Below are 18238 nucleotides of genomic sequence, written 5' to 3'. Positions count from 1 at the left end.
AGATAGATAGCCCCTTGGTTTTCCTTCTTTAGGCGTGACAGGAGGGAGCAGGCCAACGTCACGTAGAAGTGTGATTTGTCAATCAGCATTGATGTGACGGCTTTTTTGATTGTGATTCGTATAATTGTATGAAAAATCCTTCCAAAATACCACATTAAGACACCAAGACACTGGGTGACATTGTAAAAAAACATGCACAGCTTCGGTAACAAACACTTCTGAAATTTGAGGGTTAACCCGAAGGATTGCTTATTTTGGTGATTGGATCAATAGCACCTCTGTTCTGGAAACTTCTCAGAAACTCAAAAAGCCATAGATTCTCTGAATGCCCCAGGTCTCCAGTTTGTGGTTGTGGAGTTGCATGACGCTGTGGTTATCCTAAAGGTCACAAGAGATCATATTAAACAGTTTTTTTTTAACATCATCACAATGAATACAACTGGGCTCAGTGGATCCACTAGAGTGTCAGATTTCAAGTCATACCCAATTTATTTAATTGATGCAGAAATATTTAAACCTTAGAAAGAGATTTTTTTTAGAATAAAAAAGTATACAGGCTTTTCTATGAGGACAGCCATTCACATATGGCAAGGTGAGAGGTCAATAGCTTCCGTAGAGGTAATGACTTCCTTAGTAGCCGATCCAGCCGCATCGGGGATCATCCCGATCTATGTCATTAGAAATAGAAAGACATACGTATTCTGCTCATCAAAGGCTTTTCCAAAGACTTCTATTCAGCTGTAACACGGCATCTTGAAAACCGGCTTATATATAAAATTGTGTCACGGTCTGCCTGAATGCATTGTGCAGCCCAGCTAACGACTGTATTTAGTCCTCTCGTGAAACTCCATCTGGTGAATGTTACTTTGCTACTGTGGGATTTGTTCGTGTTGCCCAAACTAGTCACGCTTCACCTGTCCAAAGGATGGAGAGCGCTCCATCAGGTCTGGCTCCTCCAAGATTTTAGGGAGCTCCGAGTTGACTTCCTGTCGGCCGAAGGTCTGAACCATATGCCGCCGTAGTCCCTGGAAAAACTTCCAGGTGAGAGGGTTTTAATCACCTTTGAAATGAGTGATTAGAATCATTATTTCAGGGCAGAGGGATGGTTCTTGCTATTAACAGCCCTCTGTTCAATATCACAACAAATTAGTTTGTGCTCATTAGTATGAGTTGTGCTTGCCTAGTGGTTTGGAAAGCCTCCATCGGGAACGTACGTTATTACTCCCAGTGAGTGGGGCATGTAATTAGCATTCGTCAAGTGCTGTGTTGATGTAAGTCCCTCTTCATAAAATGTAATTTTGCTGTTACATAAGTGTTATTTGCCTGAACAGGGAGGATCTCGCTTGCGAGGCTAAATTGTTACATCAATGGTCGCCGGAGCTTCCTCTTGATTTCAAAGAAGGACTGGCAGAAATGCTGTGAACCAACAAGGTTGTGTCATATGGGAAAGTCAAGTTTATTAGCTTTTGAATATTTAACACGCAACAAATATAGATGAATTCTACGATCGCTACAGTACGATAGAATAAAATAAATCTTGGAACATAAGGAAAAGAGGTCCCAAATGAACAGAAATGTTCACCAATCAATAGAAACACAACATACAACCACTTGAAGACAATCAAACAAGTGGAAAAGCAGTATTCAGATATTTGAGTGGTGACATTATCAACATTAAAAGTAGTCATTAGGCAACAGCAAAGCCTCTGTTGTAGTGTAGAAGGCATTATCATTCAAGCATTGACATGTAAGCAGCATTTAAAGGAAATATTCGATCTCCTTACATTGTTGATGATGTTGTTACTATGGCTTTGTTGCGTTGATGCCAATGCAGCTAGGGGACCCAGGGGATCATAACTGAGCCAAAAACCGACCATTATTATTATGTAAATTATAGTAGAATAAATCTGATTGAATCAATACTTGTCTCTACTTTTGTCTTCTGTTCTTATCTTCTATTGTTTTTTTTTTAACTTGGCTCTTTTAATTTGGCTTCGATGTTGAAAGATGTACTAACTAAACTCATTCATTGGATTTGCTGGAGTGAAAGTTAATTTGTGGCCTTGGAAACAGCAGTTTAACAGTTACATGTTTTTTACAGCAGCAGGTGCAAGCCGATATAGTTTAAATAAGCAGAATAACTAGAACTAGAATTATGCATGTTCTGTGAAAGATATTGTTTATCTTTTATTGTAGCAGCATTACAGTGTTGGAATATAATTAAACCCATGTAATGTTACAGCGGGCAGTACTTTCATTTTTGCCCCACTACATTTTACAGTCAAAATTACACTTCGAATTTCGGTTTTCATACCAAACAAATGGTTACCTTGAAGATTTTTTTTGCCTTAACTATCAGTGGTATATACACTTTCTGAAAATAGCTCTAGCAGAAAGGGTTCCACTATTAAATGGAGCATCAGTGTGCAGGGGACACAATTGCAATGCGCACACACTTCCTGATGGAGCTGCTCCTGCGAAGAATAAAAATACACTCCTAGCAAGCCAGCTAGACGAGTTGAGAAAAAGTTATGTCTGGCTGTGTAGTGGATAGAGAAAGACTATTCTTTAAAATGGACGATATTCCTCGGTTTCCTGTACATTAATAGCAGAAAATATCCCCATGCACAGAGAGCCACCGGCACTGGCGACAAGACAACTGCGAAGGGTTGGATTGTTTAAGCTAATTACGCTAAGTCCCGGTAGCTAGCGTTAGCAGCCAGGCTAGCCAGCTAACGCAAACCTGCTAGCTAGTATACTTTAGGCCTTACGTATCTTGTTTTTACTCGCAACTGTTGTATGGTACTCTTAAAATAACCTCAGCCCGGTTCTATATACATGTTACAGGCCCGTATTGCTTATGCCAAAAGCTACTTGTACATTGCAGTGATAGTTTCCATTGGGCAGCTAGCTCATTGCTAATTAAGCTACGCGGCTAGCCAGTTTGTCGGCTGATCATTAAGCCATTCAATGTTGTCTTGACAGGATTTGTTACCAGCCACGCTGTTCCCCTTTTAAAGTACACGCAGCTAGCTGTAACGTCGCTTAAGCTATTACTTAACGTTAGCCATGTCCCTGGTCAGCAACAAGTTAGTTTAAAATTGTGCCTCTGATTGCAAGCTAATTGTCTCGAGGCTATTATTGACATCCTTTTGCCCAATATTATTGTGAATAGACCTTAACGAGTGTGTTCTTGTCTGCTATTTGCTCTCTATTCAGTAAGCTACTAGCTGACGTTAGCTAGTAATGTCTCTAACGTTACCATCTGCCGACATACTTGAAACACCTCCTGGGTATCCGTTTGAAGAAATCAACTATGAGGATATTGAAGTCGAGGAGGTATGTTGTGGCACCGACTTAAGACCTCACGCTAATACTTTTCATGGATGTCCAGAAGACAAGACGGTGCTGACGGCTTCAGGAGTAACGTTTCACTTTCTGATGAAACTGTCCCATTTTCAGGTGGTGGGGAGAGGAGCTTTCGGGGTTGTTTGCAAAGCCAAATGGAAAGGCAACGATGTTGCAATCAAGACCATTGAGAGTGAATCCGAGAGGAAAGCCTTTATTGTCGAGGTATTGTTGTGATTGTCAATACCTTTTGTGGGACAGAAATGACATCCTGGGTGATGACGTTACATATTTTTTTACTTACTACGTAAATAGCGTGCATGCAGATGACGTTTCCTCTTTGTCTCCAGCTCCGGCAGCTTTCACGAGTGAATCACCCCAACATTGTAAAGTTGTACGGCTCGTGCAATAACCCAGTAAGTTTAGCTGTGATTGACCAATCACACGTCACGCGGCCACATTGATGATTCATCTCTCCTGTAATGGCATGTCCCAGTATAATGTATCTCTATCGTCTGCCCGGTCAAGCATCTGATGATTTTCTCTTCCCTCTCAGGTCTGCCTTGTGATGGAATACGCTGAAGGCGGGTCGTTGTACAATGGTGAGTCTCGATGCACACTACAGAGCGACACTACTCTACTTCAGAGGTCCTTATTTCGCTTGTTAGTGGTGAAACAAACACAGCCTTGCACAGACATGAGAAGCAGCCCTGTCCAGTTGACTCTCCCACTGTTTGCACGTTCCTTTGTCCCAATTCCTTGATAAACTAGTCGTTGCTCAGTAAAATGCAGCGCACCCTTGTTCCTCAGTGCAGTTAATATCCAAATGCTTCTGGGGAGTAGTGAGATATAACAAACGACAATATGCAATATTTTAATGTTATAATGTCTCATTAGCGATCCATGTAGGTCTGCCAAGTTCAGCATCATAGAATTTGTGTGCAAAGGGCCCCGTAACGTTTAACTCCTTCACAATCTGGATATCCGGTTGGTTTGTTTACAACCTTGACGGCGCCAGCCTTCTCGTGTTTCTTGCCAGGACGAACCTTGATGTACTTAAGTGAGGACAGATTGATTGAAAGGATGAACAAAACCACAGAAAAACCTGGAATAGATACCCTTGGAGGTTCATAAATGCTGTTAAAGGTGTCATTTTTATCGAATTAATGGACACCTACACGTTTCATGTGCATGCAGCCCTTTAATCTGCTTTGCCAAGACGTCATTGGTTAGACCAGCTTTTATTCCATAAACGTTCAGATTGGGAGACAGCATTTTTTTTCCCAGGATGAGAGTCCCACAGCACTCAGTGCTGCACTATACACTTTTCAATTACCTTTCCTCCCTAGTTACTGACTCTCCTGTCAAAGTTACTCCCGGAAGGCATGGACCTACAGCTTTAAGTTTAAGAAAGCGCTGCCAGAGATGTTCAGCCCTGTGTGTTTATCGCCTTTGCCCCTTTGGCTCTCAGGAACCTTTTGGGAAGAGATTGTGCTTTGGCTGCTGCAACCAGATATGAAGTTCTGGGGACATTTTAGCCACTCCAAAGGCTCCGGAATGGGAACACTCAGGGAGGGGTTTGCAGAGAGGACTCTTGCTGATTGATCATTTTGAAAAAATAGACAAACAATACAAGAGAGATTGCGAGGGAGCGGTAGAAGAGAGACTGCTGTGAATCTGAGAAAATATTATTTTGATCTTTTCTAAAACGGCAGAAAGTGTCTTTCTGAGACAAAATGTTGGTCCCAACCTATTGTGTGTTGTTGAGTGTTTTTGCGTGAGAGTCTGTGTGTGTGTGTGTGTGTGTGTGTGAGAGAGACAGTGTTGTGAAGCACTGCTCTCCGCCTGGTTCCCTTCGTAGGTTTAATGTCTGTGGTGGTGGTTGTGACTGTGCTCTCTTGTCCACAGTGCTGCATGGTGCTGAACCCCTCCCCTATTACACTGCTTCCCATGCCATGAGCTGGTGTTTTCAGTGTTCCCAGGGCGTCGCCTACCTCCATGGCATGAAACCAAAGGCTCTCATTCACAGGGACCTCAAGCCACCCAAGTATGCTCCTCCTCGCCTCACTCTCTCGTCGCCTGTTGGGCTCATAGTGCCAGCAGAGTATCCAGTGGTTTCCCCTTTTAATGTGCATGTCACACAACAAATATTACATTTTAAAATTGATGTTGTTATTGTGAACCAGCAGTGTACATGTTTTTCAACACTGTTACAAGCCGCTCAGAAATGTCCCTTGTTGGTATGCAGGCTCTTTATGTCTTTAAGTATTGGGTTATTTAGTCTGTACAGGTGTTGTCATGTGTTTAGAGGTCAAGAGATTCTTGGGGGGGGGGGGGATTCAACTCTGAACCCAATTTTACTAACAGGTTTTACTAAAATATGAGGCTTTCACGGCTTTTCATAAAAACAAACAAAAAACATGAAACAATAATGGACCATTTCCATTCAAATCTAATTTGAAAAAAAGAGAAATTCTCAAGTAGGCTATTTTGAAGGGCTTTAATCTGAGTGAAGCCTCAAAGTGGCCTGTTAATAACCTGAAGGGAAATTATGGACTATGGACCATTATTTTTTTTGAATCTGAAATTGACTCGTGAATGTGATTTTGAAAAAAGCTCTCAAAGGACATTTTGATAGGCTATGATTTCAATTTAATATTTTTATATTTTTACTTAAAGTGTGTCTTTCTGTTAAAATAATCCTTTTGTTGATCTCCTGCTGTCTTTTTTAAAATTATTTTATTCTTCATGGAGTCTAATGGTGCATATTTCTTACTTTTCTTGTTGTTCCAGTCTGCTTCTAGTGGCAGGCGGCACTGTGCTGAAAATATGTGACTTTGGGACAGCATGTGACATTCAGACCCACATGACTAACAACAAAGGAAGTGCAGCATGGATGGCCCCAGAGGTATTTGAAGGCAAGTATGAGTGGCATTTCAAGTAGTTGAAGAGCGGTTCGGATAGCCGCTCTGTTAGTAGTTTAATTTGTACCCAGTTACTGCGGGATACGATGGGGGAAAATATTGTATAACGCTATCATGACGTGATCTCTGTAAAATTTTGACGAGAGACCTGACCTGGTTCTTACTTGATTTATTTTCACTAATTTTCACTATTTAAATACGACATCATTTTAATGAAAACAACCACTATACATGACAATGGCAAAGTATTTAATCTTTTTTTTTTTAGATTTCACTGACGTTGAGACACGTTATTAGTCTGGCAAAAAAAAAAAGTTTGGAGCTTTTCCTCCACATTGTTTTTCTCCACCAAATGATTCATCAGCAATCCATAAAGAATGTGATCACTAAGGGGAACCAATTTATAGATGAAAGCTCATGAATGCACCCACCTGTGGTTACTCACGTTTCACCTGAATGCCAGCTCGGCGCTTTTAGCGCGGTGGCACTAGTCCTTGATCCATCATCTGCACTCTGACTGCAGCTTTATGGATGGCAGTCTCCCAAGCACGGCGAGAAGATGAACGGTGCGATGCTGGTGGATTTTTTTCCCTTGGGGGGGGCGACGGTGTACAATGTGTGTTCTCGTTCAGCCGTGAGGAGGAAAGATGAATAAAGTCCGAGGTTATTATCGGCTTCAGCCACGCAGCAACTTTGAAATAGTTGTGTAATGTGCACTTGAACTGTGCAATAACAGGCCCAGTAATTAAGCAGCACAGGAGCTGTTCCACGGTAAAAAACTTCCTCCCCGCCCCCCGGAGATGCGATAAAAGCTGCCGGTGCTTCCTCCGGCACATCCTTGCTCTCCTCTCAAAATGTACCACGGAGGATTGCCTTCATCAAGTCAGCCAACGGTGTGAAACGGGGCCCATTCGGCCCGTTTTTGAAGAGGACCTAAGCGTTGCTGCGCCTTCTGATGTGCTTGCAGGTAGCAATTACAGCGAGAAGTGCGACGTGTTCAGCTGGGGGATCATTCTCTGGGAGGTGATCACTCGCAGGAAGCCCTTCGATGAGATCGGAGGACCGGCTTTTCGCATCATGTGGGCCGTGCACAACGGTGAGTCGTGTGTCTGGAGGGGGGGGGGAGCTGTAGGATGCAAAGGCCACATCCAGCTGTCAGCTGCTGTGAGCCGTCAGACGGGGCCCCGCGAGGCCTGCTGGAGACTGGAAGTAGAGAGCCGGGTACAGCTGAAAGCCATGTTTGCCAGTGCAGAGACGGATGGGGGAGACTACTAATGGGACACTAATAATACCTGGGCACATTCTTTAGTCATTACGGTTTTGAGCAGCAGGAGGTATTGGGGGGACGTGTCATAAATATGATATGCAATATTTATGCTTGTCTCGCGTGATGCCACATCTTATTTCTTTGTGTGACTTTTCTTCATTTTTCTTCCTTCCTTTTCTCCCTCTTTCAGGCACTAGACCTCCTTTAATCCACAATTTGCCCAAGCCCATTGAGAGCCTGATGACTCGCTGCTGGTCTAAAGACCCCTCTCAGCGGCCCTCTATGGAGGAGATCGTGAAGATCATGACTCATCTAATGAAGGTAATCTGCTTGCTTTTCCTACCGGGCTTTCACAAAACTCGTTTAAGTGTGTCGCGGGATCAGGGGAAGTTTTAATGCTACAAAGCAGGGACCGTGGAAGTTCACATAGAGGGATGTTTTCGACTGTTGGAAAAACTGCAATAATGTCATGTCATAACAAGAAGGGGGGACAAAGTCATCTTTTAATTTCTAGGTTTAATGACTCCTTCGTGCAGCACTGCATAGAATGGAACACGATGAACTAAGTTCTCCAAAATGACCCCACAGTAGAACACATCTCAGTTTAAGCAAATTTGAACCTCCACAAGGGGACGTTATAATGGATTACAATAGTTTTAACAAGGAGTAGCTAATGAACTAGAAAATTGGTGACGTTTTAACACATTGAAAGATATTTAATTAATATACATTTTTAACTCTTATCCAGCACATCATTACCTGCATGTTTATCTCACGATACAGTCACTCGAGTAGAGGAACAGGAATACTTGCTGAATCTGAGTGTCAGTGGGAACCGGCAGCTCAGCTCCTCACAGCTTTTTAAGTCATCAATGATTAAAGCAATTACAAACAGTGGAGCCTTATTGGGCACTTCTGTTCAAACTCTTTACTAATGTGTTTTCCGCTCATCCCTGTCCATATCGGAGTTTAAATGGAAACCAGTCTGACTACATACATTATTATATTGGAATCAATCTCCTTTTTTCAAACCGAATGGGTAAAATATATATATATATATATATATATATATATATATATATATATATATAATATGTTGTTTTGGTCACTTATAATAGTAGATGTCTTTTCTTCTTTTGACAGTACTTCCCAGGATACGATGAGCCGCTCCAATATCCATACCAGTATTCAGATGATGGGCAGAGCAACTCTGCCACTAGCACAGGTACACGGCTCTAATCAATAGTTATCGACGCAGAAGAATGTGGGATGGTTTACCTTTTTGTGATTAGTTTCCTTTACCAGTGCTTATTTCGAATATATTTTTTCTGTATTTAATCTTCTTGGCATCCAATCATTTTGATCATGTCTAAAATAATAATGTATGCCCAAAGTTAACTTTAATGTCCCCATTTACAAGCCGTGTTGCCTTTGTTCCCGTCTTGTGAAGGGCGTGTTTATACCGATGAGTTACAAACCATTAAATAATTTGAGTGCCTCAGCCTTCAGAACTCCCTGCAGAACCGATCCAAAGTCTTTAGGGCATCCCTTTATATTCGGGTTGGGTTATTCAGTAGTTTCTAGATCCAAAGTTGCATATGTTTGTTTCATAATAGAAACAACTTTTGTGAAATTCATAAAACTAAACAACCTTTCTCCTGTCCTGCGTGTTGGGTTACATCAGGTTCATATGTGGACTACACCGGCACTAGCACAAGCAGCAAAAGCGACGCCAACATGGAGCACAGTGACTCCCAAGGGAGCAACGACACTATCAAGATCACGCCTCAGTTCGCTCCTTACTTCAAGCCCAAGGTGAAGCGACCAGTCATTGTCATTGCTCGTGGGTTAAGTTCCAGGCGTAGGCGTGTCTCGTCATAGCGGGCCTTTGTGCTGAGTTTGTCTCTGGTCGTCTCAGGCAGACCCATTGAGGACTCTGCCTCTGTCGAGGGGGGGCAGCGTCGAGAGCCTGCCCGCGCGGACGCAGTGCCCCACGCTGTCCGACAACAAGAGGATGAGCGCCGACCTGTCGGAGCTGGAGCCCAAGATGCCATTCACGCCTGCAGGTAACAGCCGACACGAAGCGGTGCTTGAACCACACATGGAAGCAGCGAGAGGGGCCCATTGAGGCAAAACGCGGCATGCTGTTACACGACTTGGCATGTGCCAGTTGACGGGAGATGGCCTGCAGTGTTATTACCAAGCCTTGCAGGCCTCTCTTGCCTCTCCCAAATCCTCAAGGAAACCCTCTCCTGACTCTCCTGTCAGTGTAAACCTTCACTTGCCATTGTCAGTTAAACACAGCAGTCCCCCCCCAGTTCACTAAGGCTAGTCAGACCCAGCCGTAAAGACGCTGACCGAAAGACAACAGACTCACCAGGACCAATGATTAGATTTGAGTGCAGAGAGTGTGTTATGGCTTTTTGGTTTTAAACTTTGATGCAGCATTAATAAAAGGATTTCCTGTAACTGGAGCATCGGCGGTCCGGGTCCTCAGATGGCCCCATTGAACTTTTAATCACGACAGCGACGCTCTGGAACGGACGAGCATGCCGCCCTTGCACGTGCAATGTACGCTCTGCATGTGTGTGGCCCACCGTGCTACACAGTCCTGCCTGTGGGCCCCCCCCCCCCAGTCTGTCTTAGTCTGCATGCTTGCCGTGTTCGCAGCTGTATGTGTGTGTGTGTTTTCGCAGCACATCCCCAGTATAAACGAGGCCACCGTAAAACGGCATCGTACGGCACGATTCTGGATGTCCCCAAGATCGTCGTCACAGGTATCTCTGGGACCACTGGGCCTCCTGGTGACCGGGTGGAGCTTGGCTTGTCTTGGCTGGTGTGGGTTGCTGTGACGTGCCTTTCTCCTGTGTGTCACTCCATACGATGCCCATACAATCATTTAAGAAAATGTTATTGACCTTTCGCTAAGCCCCGCCCCTGGCTGCTACGCTGACTAGCTGCCAGAGCTGCCATTGAGCCTGTCACTGTCACTGACTGCACTCAATGTTATAAATTACAGCTGTTTTGGGTGAAATTAAAAGCAACTTGGGGGAAAAAGCAGACATAAATGTCTTGATTTATCCAGGTTGTCAAAGTTTCAATTCATCAAAAAGATAAAGATATAAACTAAAGCTACTGATCAGTGTATAAGGGATCAGCTAGCGAATTGAGGTAGAGGACAATTAATTGAAGGAACAGCACTGTTCCTATAACACTAGGTAGGTCTTAGTTTACTGTTGCAATCATTGAAAAGTAAAAGCAGAAGTAGTAGCGTAGAAGAGCTAGTTAATGATATGCTAACATATTCTGCTGACGTCACCTCCACAGGTTATTTCCATAGAAACAAACTCTAAGTGTCCTATGTATCTCCCACCAACCTCTCCGGTTACACAGTATCACCTTAGCGAGGACCGGCTCCAAAGCCACAGAACATCTGAAAGAAACCGGGCGGATGCTAGACTGCGATTGGCCGATCTGCTTTCGAGCGGTGGGACTTGGCGAAGGGTCAATCGAGCAGGTCCTGGAGGGACACACATAGCGGTTGGCTTCTGTCTCTGTCTTCTTTGATGTTTACTCCACAGAAGCAGAACATGAGTTCATAGTCTCATCTGGTGTCACATTATGTGTATTTTTACACCAAAATTGAGTTAAAACTAATTATTTGTCGGTCACCTGTGTCGATGCCCACATCTTTTGGACCGAGTTGAGGAAATCCAATCGGTAAATAACATCCGTGACTCAGATGAGACTACCGTTCTAACTCATGTCCCTGTCCCCTCTCCGAAGGAATCAGCATTTCAGCTTGTCCTTTGCCTTTTATGCATGAGGACTTGCTACCTTTTTTTCTCTCTCCTGTGATTGCTCTCTTCAACATCAATTAACTATGTAAAAACATTTTTTTTGATAAAGCGGTATGAATGAAGGAATGGCGGGGGGGGTGGGGGGGGCGTTGGTTGTCATCTTGGAGCCTGTGAGACACATTGAGTGTGGATCATTTAATCCGGTGACTAAGGGACTCAGCTGATGCTTATTACATGTTGCACGTGTACACCTGGACATCACATCATAACTCCTTGGTAGCCATTGAGAAGGCATGAAACAGTCTGAAGAATACACTGGTGTAAATCTTAAGTAGGGGAGGGATCACGGGTACAACACCTGCTTAATAGCAGGGAAAACCGAAACACAGGAAATAGCATTTTTCTGCTGTCATTTAGTTTTGCTTTTTACTTCTCAATGTATTATATATTGTATCATAATCTCTAACATAACTAAGCTATTTGGTGTTTGGACTAGCGTAATGTATATTAGCATTTCCTCAAATATGGAATAAAGGTTGGATGCAGATTGGACAATAGATTTCTTTCAAAAAGTAAGTATGGCCAAACAAATCCGTTGTTGTGGAGAGATGTAGACGTTACGTAGACCATAGTCCCAGGTCAATGTGTAGTTATGCTGCGATTAGGAGGAAAGAGTTACATGAATAACAGTCTATGGTCTGAAGTCCGTGTGCGGGGAAGTACAGAGAAAGGTACGTCCTGCCGGTTCATAGAAACGCTTCACCTGCGCTCCAAGTATGTCGTGATGGGGAGCAGCTTGTCGCAAATTATCCGGTGGGGCTTTTCTACAAGTGCAGAATTTGCCCAATGTGTTAATCGTGTTTTTACAGCAGGATAATTTTATTAAAACTGCACGTTTCCTCATTGCAAAGGCCATATTATTCATTAGTTTATTACAAACAACAGAGACTGAATCGGCTGTTCTTTGTGTGTGTGCGTCCGTCCTCAAGTGTTGTTTACCTTCAGTGTGTTGTAGAGGAGCTTCTAGTCCGCCTATAAACAACGTCTGTTTTAGGTTTCAGTGAGTAGGTGCAATCAACCCAATGTGTCCCATGTTATGTAGTTTGGGAGATGCACCTAATATGGAGAAATGCAACACTGCAGCAATTCCAATAGACATGACAAATCATGTTGCAGAAACCTGGGAATGCCATGTCATATGCTGTAGATTGTGGATGTGGTTAGGTTTGGTCTACGGTGGTGTGTGTGTGTGTGTGTGATAGGCCAGGACACAGAGGGTTCAATCAGTGCAGCTGTCCCACGTCCCATATGAGCAAACACGGGGCATCGCTGTCTGCAAACTCCGTGGGGGTCTCACTCTCTCTTCTGTCTGTGCGTCCCGTCCACAGCCTCATCGGATCCTCAGAGACGTCGGTCCGTGCAGGATCTGCCGGGCATTGGCACGGAGTCCAGCCAGGTAAGGCGGCGGGATAGCGGGCGTGATCTTGGTCTGATTAGCCGGTGTTATACTTCCAAGTCTAATCCAAATGAAATCGCTCTTTGAAGGGAAGTAGGTGCGTGGCCCTCTGCAACGCTCATTTAAATTGGCTTTATTGAGACTCGCTGTCTTCGCTCTGCTGCGTTTCAGCACCCGGGACAGCGGCAGATACACACACACACACACACACACACACACACAGCGAGCCATCCGGGAGTAACTCATGGCATATTATTTAACATGGCACCTGATCAACACCTCACCTTTATGGTGCACAGATGAAAACTGTATCTAACACTATGCAAAACAAAAAGTAGCAAGAGCAAAGGGGGTTCGTTTTCAATTCAAATTTGGTGCGTTCTAAATGATCCATTTTGGTCATTTTAGACGAACCTTCATCGTTTGGATTCTGATCATTTTGAACAGGATTATTTTTATAATTTTTATTTCAATGGAATTATAATTCAACCAACGCTGCAGGAATGCGTCCTATAGGCGCTGCCAACCAGCTTATTTCGAGAAGACCGCCAAGATCATTAGCATTTTCTTCAGCTGAATGTGGCCTTTGCCTCCAAATGTGCCCGATGGTCATTCTGAGCTGTGGCTGGCTTGCCAGGTGATAGAAGGTCCCTTGTGTCCCCTTACAGGGGAGCAGGAACAGCAGCCGGCCCTCCAGTCCGAGCCTGAGGATGATGCCCGATAAGACGTACTTCTCCCCCGACGACCCCACAGGTAAACGCTTCCACCGCACCAGCCGAGTGAATGGTTTAGTGTGTAGGAGGATGCTGGACAGCCAACACAGAGAAAAACTAAACCACCCTGGCGTTCTCTTCTTTTCTCAGACACCAACGGCTCGGACAACTCCATTCCCATGGCGTATCTCACCCTGGATCACCAACTGCAGGTACGTTTGTTGTTGTTTCATCTAGATGTTGTCAGATGGGATTTTACATTTCAGTGGGGTTGTAGCCCGCCGCTCTTTCCTTCCAGAGAGGAATTGAAGGGAATTTTGAATGACTTCATTATGAAGGGATTAGCCCTGAAAACATAATGCTGTGGAGTGTGCAAGACGGTCGGTGTATTATCATCCGCTTAGACTTCTTCATTCGACAACTAACGACAACGTGCGTTTTTCTTTTCCAGCCTCTCGCTCCCTGCCCCAACTCCAAAGAGTCCATGGCCGTGTTTGAGCAGCACTGCAAGATGGCCCAGGAATACCTGAAAGTGCAAACGGAGATCGCCCTGCTGATCCAGAGACAGTATGTTTATTTGCTTCTAGCATCCGAAACCACATTTTCTCCAGAGTCACCTACTGCATTTTATTTTTGAAATAAATACATTAAATACTATTATTGTGATCATCCTGAGAACGGTGACCTGTTTTTAACCTTTCCTACTAATCATTTAAACTTTTTTTTTCCATTCCAATAATCCACCTAACTGTCTTTTTACTATAATGTAATTCACTCTGGGAGGTGTGGTAACGGTGAACAAAATTCAATTCAAATGAAAATCCAGTTATTCTGAACACCAACACGTTGCAGTCTGTGTGTGTGAAGACATGTTTGGTCCTACACTGCGGATGGAGTTTTTGTCTCCCGAGTGAGTTAGTGATGGCACCAGCAACAAAGGGAACCATAATTGTTTAAATTCATTAAGACAAATGAATCCCACACATTAGTTTTAATTGATCCAAAGACCTTCCTTTGCTCTAAAGAAGATAATATCGCTTCCTATCCCGTCTGCGCAGGAAAGAGCTCATCGCTGAACTAGACCAAGACGAGAAGGACCAGCAGAACACGTCCCGGCTGGTGCAGGAGCACAAAAAGCTGTTGGAGGAGAACAAGAGTCTGTCCACATACTACCAGAAGTGCAAAAAGCAGCTGGACCTGATCCGGGTCCAGCAACAGAAGAGACAGGGCACGTCGTGATGGGACAGAGACCTGTATGAACTGCACCCAATCGCCCTCCCCTGCCCAACGTCCGCTTCCCTCACCCCGACACTAACACTACCCAGTCATTACTCTGCGCGCGCCCACACCCACCCACCCACACCCACACACTGTTCCCAGTCCAGCTTTGTAAAGAGACCCGTGTCCTGCATGTCGCATCGTAGACCCCTCAACGTCTGTCCGGTCCGAAGATGACGTCCTCTGTACGTACATTTGCACATCCTTGCAGTGTATTCTGTGAGTGCAGACCAAACAATCACTGCAGCCCACAAACCCTGCCGCTGCGCTCTGGGGTTGGACCGGGAAATACTCCCAACCCCCCCACCCCCCCCCCCCCCCCCCCGATCCTCTCTTTGGGTGCAACGAACGGCGGGCCGACCAGTGCAGGTCGTGTCTTTGCTCTGTCGGCTCCTCGGCCCGGCAGCCCCCCCCCTAGTAAAAAAGGGGGGGGGGATTGGGGGGGTGGATCATATGCAAGAACCTCTTGGAGATCGGTGAGGATCTTTGAACCTGTTCTACAGCGTGTTTGTGTGGAATCACTGTTATGCAAACCGCACGCCCCTTAAATCCACCGATCTATGTGTCCCCATTTGTCATCGTGAGCATGGCGCCCGGTCACTTCCACGAGATGTCAGTCCTTTGGACAGGTACTTTGTCTCCCGGGGGGGGGGGACGTCTGTCAAACCTGGATGCACCATTATTAATCTGCTCCTCATGCTCTTTAAATAAGACACACACACACACACCCAGCTTCTCGAAGCAAACGGGGAGCTGCAGATTCCTCTTTTTATTTGGACTTTGGATTTGATCTTTCTTGAGTGTCTTTTTTTTCTTGTCTTTTTTTATTCAGTAGTTCCCTGTGTATGATGGCCCTTGTCAGATCTGCGTTAGGACATGTTTTATCTGCTCTGGGAATTCCCTTGCGGACAAAAATAGAGGAGCCTGTACCTCTTTTTACAGCATCTGGTTTGTTTTTAGTTCACATGATGCCTTAGAAGTTGCCTGCTTGTTTTTACGTGACATTTAGTGGGGATAAAAGATACCAAAATATATATATATATTTTCAATGTAATGGATAGTGAATGAATTTCTCCCCAGAGGTAAGTGAGAAGGATTTATGTGAAAAAGCTGATAATGTAAATGTTTAAGATCAGCTTGACATCCAAAACACAACAACATGTACTCTAAAAAGAATGTGATCTTTGTTTTTGTTTCTTTCCCCGGTTTTCATATCCCTTAAGTACTTTTGCACAATCACTTTTGGTTTGTCGGGTCATGTACAAATTTTATCTCCCATTTAAGAAATTCTGGTTTTAAAGGGGAAAGACTTGATGAGTCTTACTTTTAAAATGGGTTACCGTAAAGGAGCGAAGCCTCACCCGATGTCCCTCGTGGGTGAGTTTACCAATGCACGCACCACGCTGTTCATGAAGTGTTTCCTACGGTGTGGGGGACTGAGCTACAGTTATGACCGGGAGCGAGGCATTATGAAATAAAATGAATGGTGACAAAGATGCACTTCTTTCAGGCGTGAGTGTTTGGGGAAGATTTACTGAAGTGCTTACATGTGATTTGATTGTTTTCAGCTGCAAAAAATCGCAATGCAATAAAATATAGCCAGAGTCTAAAACATTCAAAAAATGAAGTAGCATAATCAAAAGAATGTGAAGAGGTAACGTTTAGGCCTGCAACTAACGATTATTTTGATTTATTTCTTTGATCAATGAATTGGATAGAAAAAAAGGGATTAAAAAGCTTTAATTTCTAAACCTTTATTCTAAAACAGAAGTGCAAATTCACATTGCAAAAATACTTCAGAAAGTACAGGTTGCCCCTTGAACATAATTTATAAAAAAAAATACAAATCAGAAAATGTAACAGGATTTGTTTTAACGTCAGAACTTCTCTACACTTACAAACTCTCGCTCACAAACACCTCCCTGTTCACTTTAAGCTTATACATTAAATTATTACCATCATTGTAGTGCAAGTTAAGTAAATGTATACATCCCATCTAAGTACAGCTAAAAACAACCAAGTGCTATGAGATGAATTTATGATGCCTTTGTAAATAAATGCATTAGAGGCTTCTTAGTTTGCTGCGCTGGTTTAAATAAACACAAATATATTTGTCAACAATAACCGATATGGGAGTACTACTCGTTAACCTTCTGTCTCCAATAGTTGGTCAACTGGTACGGTGCACCCAGCGAGCTGTGCGAGTCGCTCTAGGTATCAATGGTTACTAATTGCATCTAGCAAATATGTTGAATTGAAATACTGAATCCCAAAACCCCGGCTGCACCTATAACAATGTGCAGAAACTGTTTAAAGTCTTGTGGTGGTCATCTCAAGGATCCACAGAGACGTCTACTTGCGTTGGCTGGACTCAAAGCCAGGGGGCTTTAACACCAACCCAAACAAACTCGGAATCCGTCTTCCCTCTCTGTCCTGATACGGATCAGACACCCAAACCGATGCAACCTGAAACAGAAAGTTCAATTCTGCTTCCGAGCAGACCGTGCTGAGGTTGGTTTCTGGTGTGAAAGCGCTAACTAACCAACCAACAAGACGATTGTACAATGATAGATATTTCCTTTTTGGCATAATTTCAAAAGCTAAGCAGAAAAAATCCATCTACCATCCGTGAAAACTGTTGCAGGGGAACATGTATGCGGTTCAGCGCTGGTGATTAAAAGCGGATAATACTGTCGCTGAGTTAACGGGACATGGTAGTGGTCACATCTACCATCCAAAGGATCGCTGTCCTTCCTTTCCAATTCAAGGACGTCCAAGGAGACCGAATCAGTCACACCAATGCTTTCATGGCAGATCAGCCGCCTTCTGTTTGGAGCTTGCCATTAAAAGGCTCATTATGGTCGCTAGATTAACCCACTCTCTCCTACAAAGCAGTGGACCAAAAAAGGCTTGTGTGCGTACTTGTGTCCTGGCTCGGAGGCGCCCGTGTTTGAAACCCACCTTGTCGATAAGCTTTCAGGCGAAAATGCTTTACAGGCAACATTGTGAGTATCTGTCAATGGTACGAATTCCCAGGGTTGCCTGCTAACGTTGGCCTGTGCATTGGAACCAACAATCCTAAGGTATTTGAACCCAGGGAGAGTGGAGCTCAAACGAAGGAAAAGGTGGAGCAAAGACAAAAGGCTGAAGCAAAAGGCACAAGAGGAACAAGCGGCGGGAAAAAGGTGGACGGGTACAAATCAAAGATGCAAGGAGATCACGACCAGACGGAGGGATGCCCTGAACCCCAAACTCAGTTCAATACAATGCAAATACTCATAGCAGAGATGTGCAGAGATACAATAAACTCTTACAACTACAAGGACGAAGGGATTTAGGTTACAACTAATATGCCTGTCAGTGTAAATTTAGTTATTAATAAGGGCAGCTGTGAACTCTATTTAGCCCTCTGCAGAAAGAATATTGTATTTGAGATGATTTATGATTTATTT

At 43.9% G+C, this 18238-nt stretch overlaps 1 protein-coding gene across 4 annotated transcripts; it reads left to right on the top strand.

Annotated features, from left to right (window-relative positions):
* Positions 1-2417: 2417 nt before the first annotated feature.
* On the top strand, positions 2418-16283 carry map3k7 (mitogen-activated protein kinase kinase kinase 7). 4 transcript variants are annotated; one of them, XM_040160654.2, is made up of 18 exons: positions 2418-2668; positions 3220-3339; positions 3463-3573; positions 3699-3764; positions 3905-3950; positions 5257-5395; positions 6142-6266; positions 7240-7368; positions 7730-7860; positions 8683-8764; positions 9224-9354; positions 9458-9605; positions 10236-10316; positions 12728-12795; positions 13464-13548; positions 13659-13720; positions 13960-14075; positions 14567-16283. In XM_040160654.2, the coding sequence occupies exons 2-18, from the start codon at positions 3247-3249 to the stop codon at positions 14745-14747; spliced, it is 1794 nt and encodes a 597-aa protein (XP_040016588.1). In that variant the 5' UTR covers positions 2418-2668; positions 3220-3246; the 3' UTR covers positions 14748-16283. The 4 variants fall into 4 exon arrangements, with proteins under 4 accessions (XP_040016588.1, XP_040016589.1, XP_077950108.1 ...); XM_078093982.1 differs by having other exon boundaries at positions 2443-2668; positions 6142-6270; positions 7244-7368; XM_040160655.2 differs by lacking the exon at positions 10236-10316.
* The last annotated feature ends 1955 nt before the right edge of the window (positions 16284-18238 follow it).

This window comes from Gasterosteus aculeatus, chromosome 18 (genome assembly GCF_964276395.1).
Source record: "Gasterosteus aculeatus chromosome 18, fGasAcu3.hap1.1, whole genome shotgun sequence".
NCBI classification, from domain to species: domain Eukaryota; kingdom Metazoa; phylum Chordata; class Actinopteri; order Perciformes; family Gasterosteidae; genus Gasterosteus; species Gasterosteus aculeatus.
Note: the sequence above shows the minus strand (reverse complement) of the source record. Positions and strands in the feature narration are given on the sequence as shown.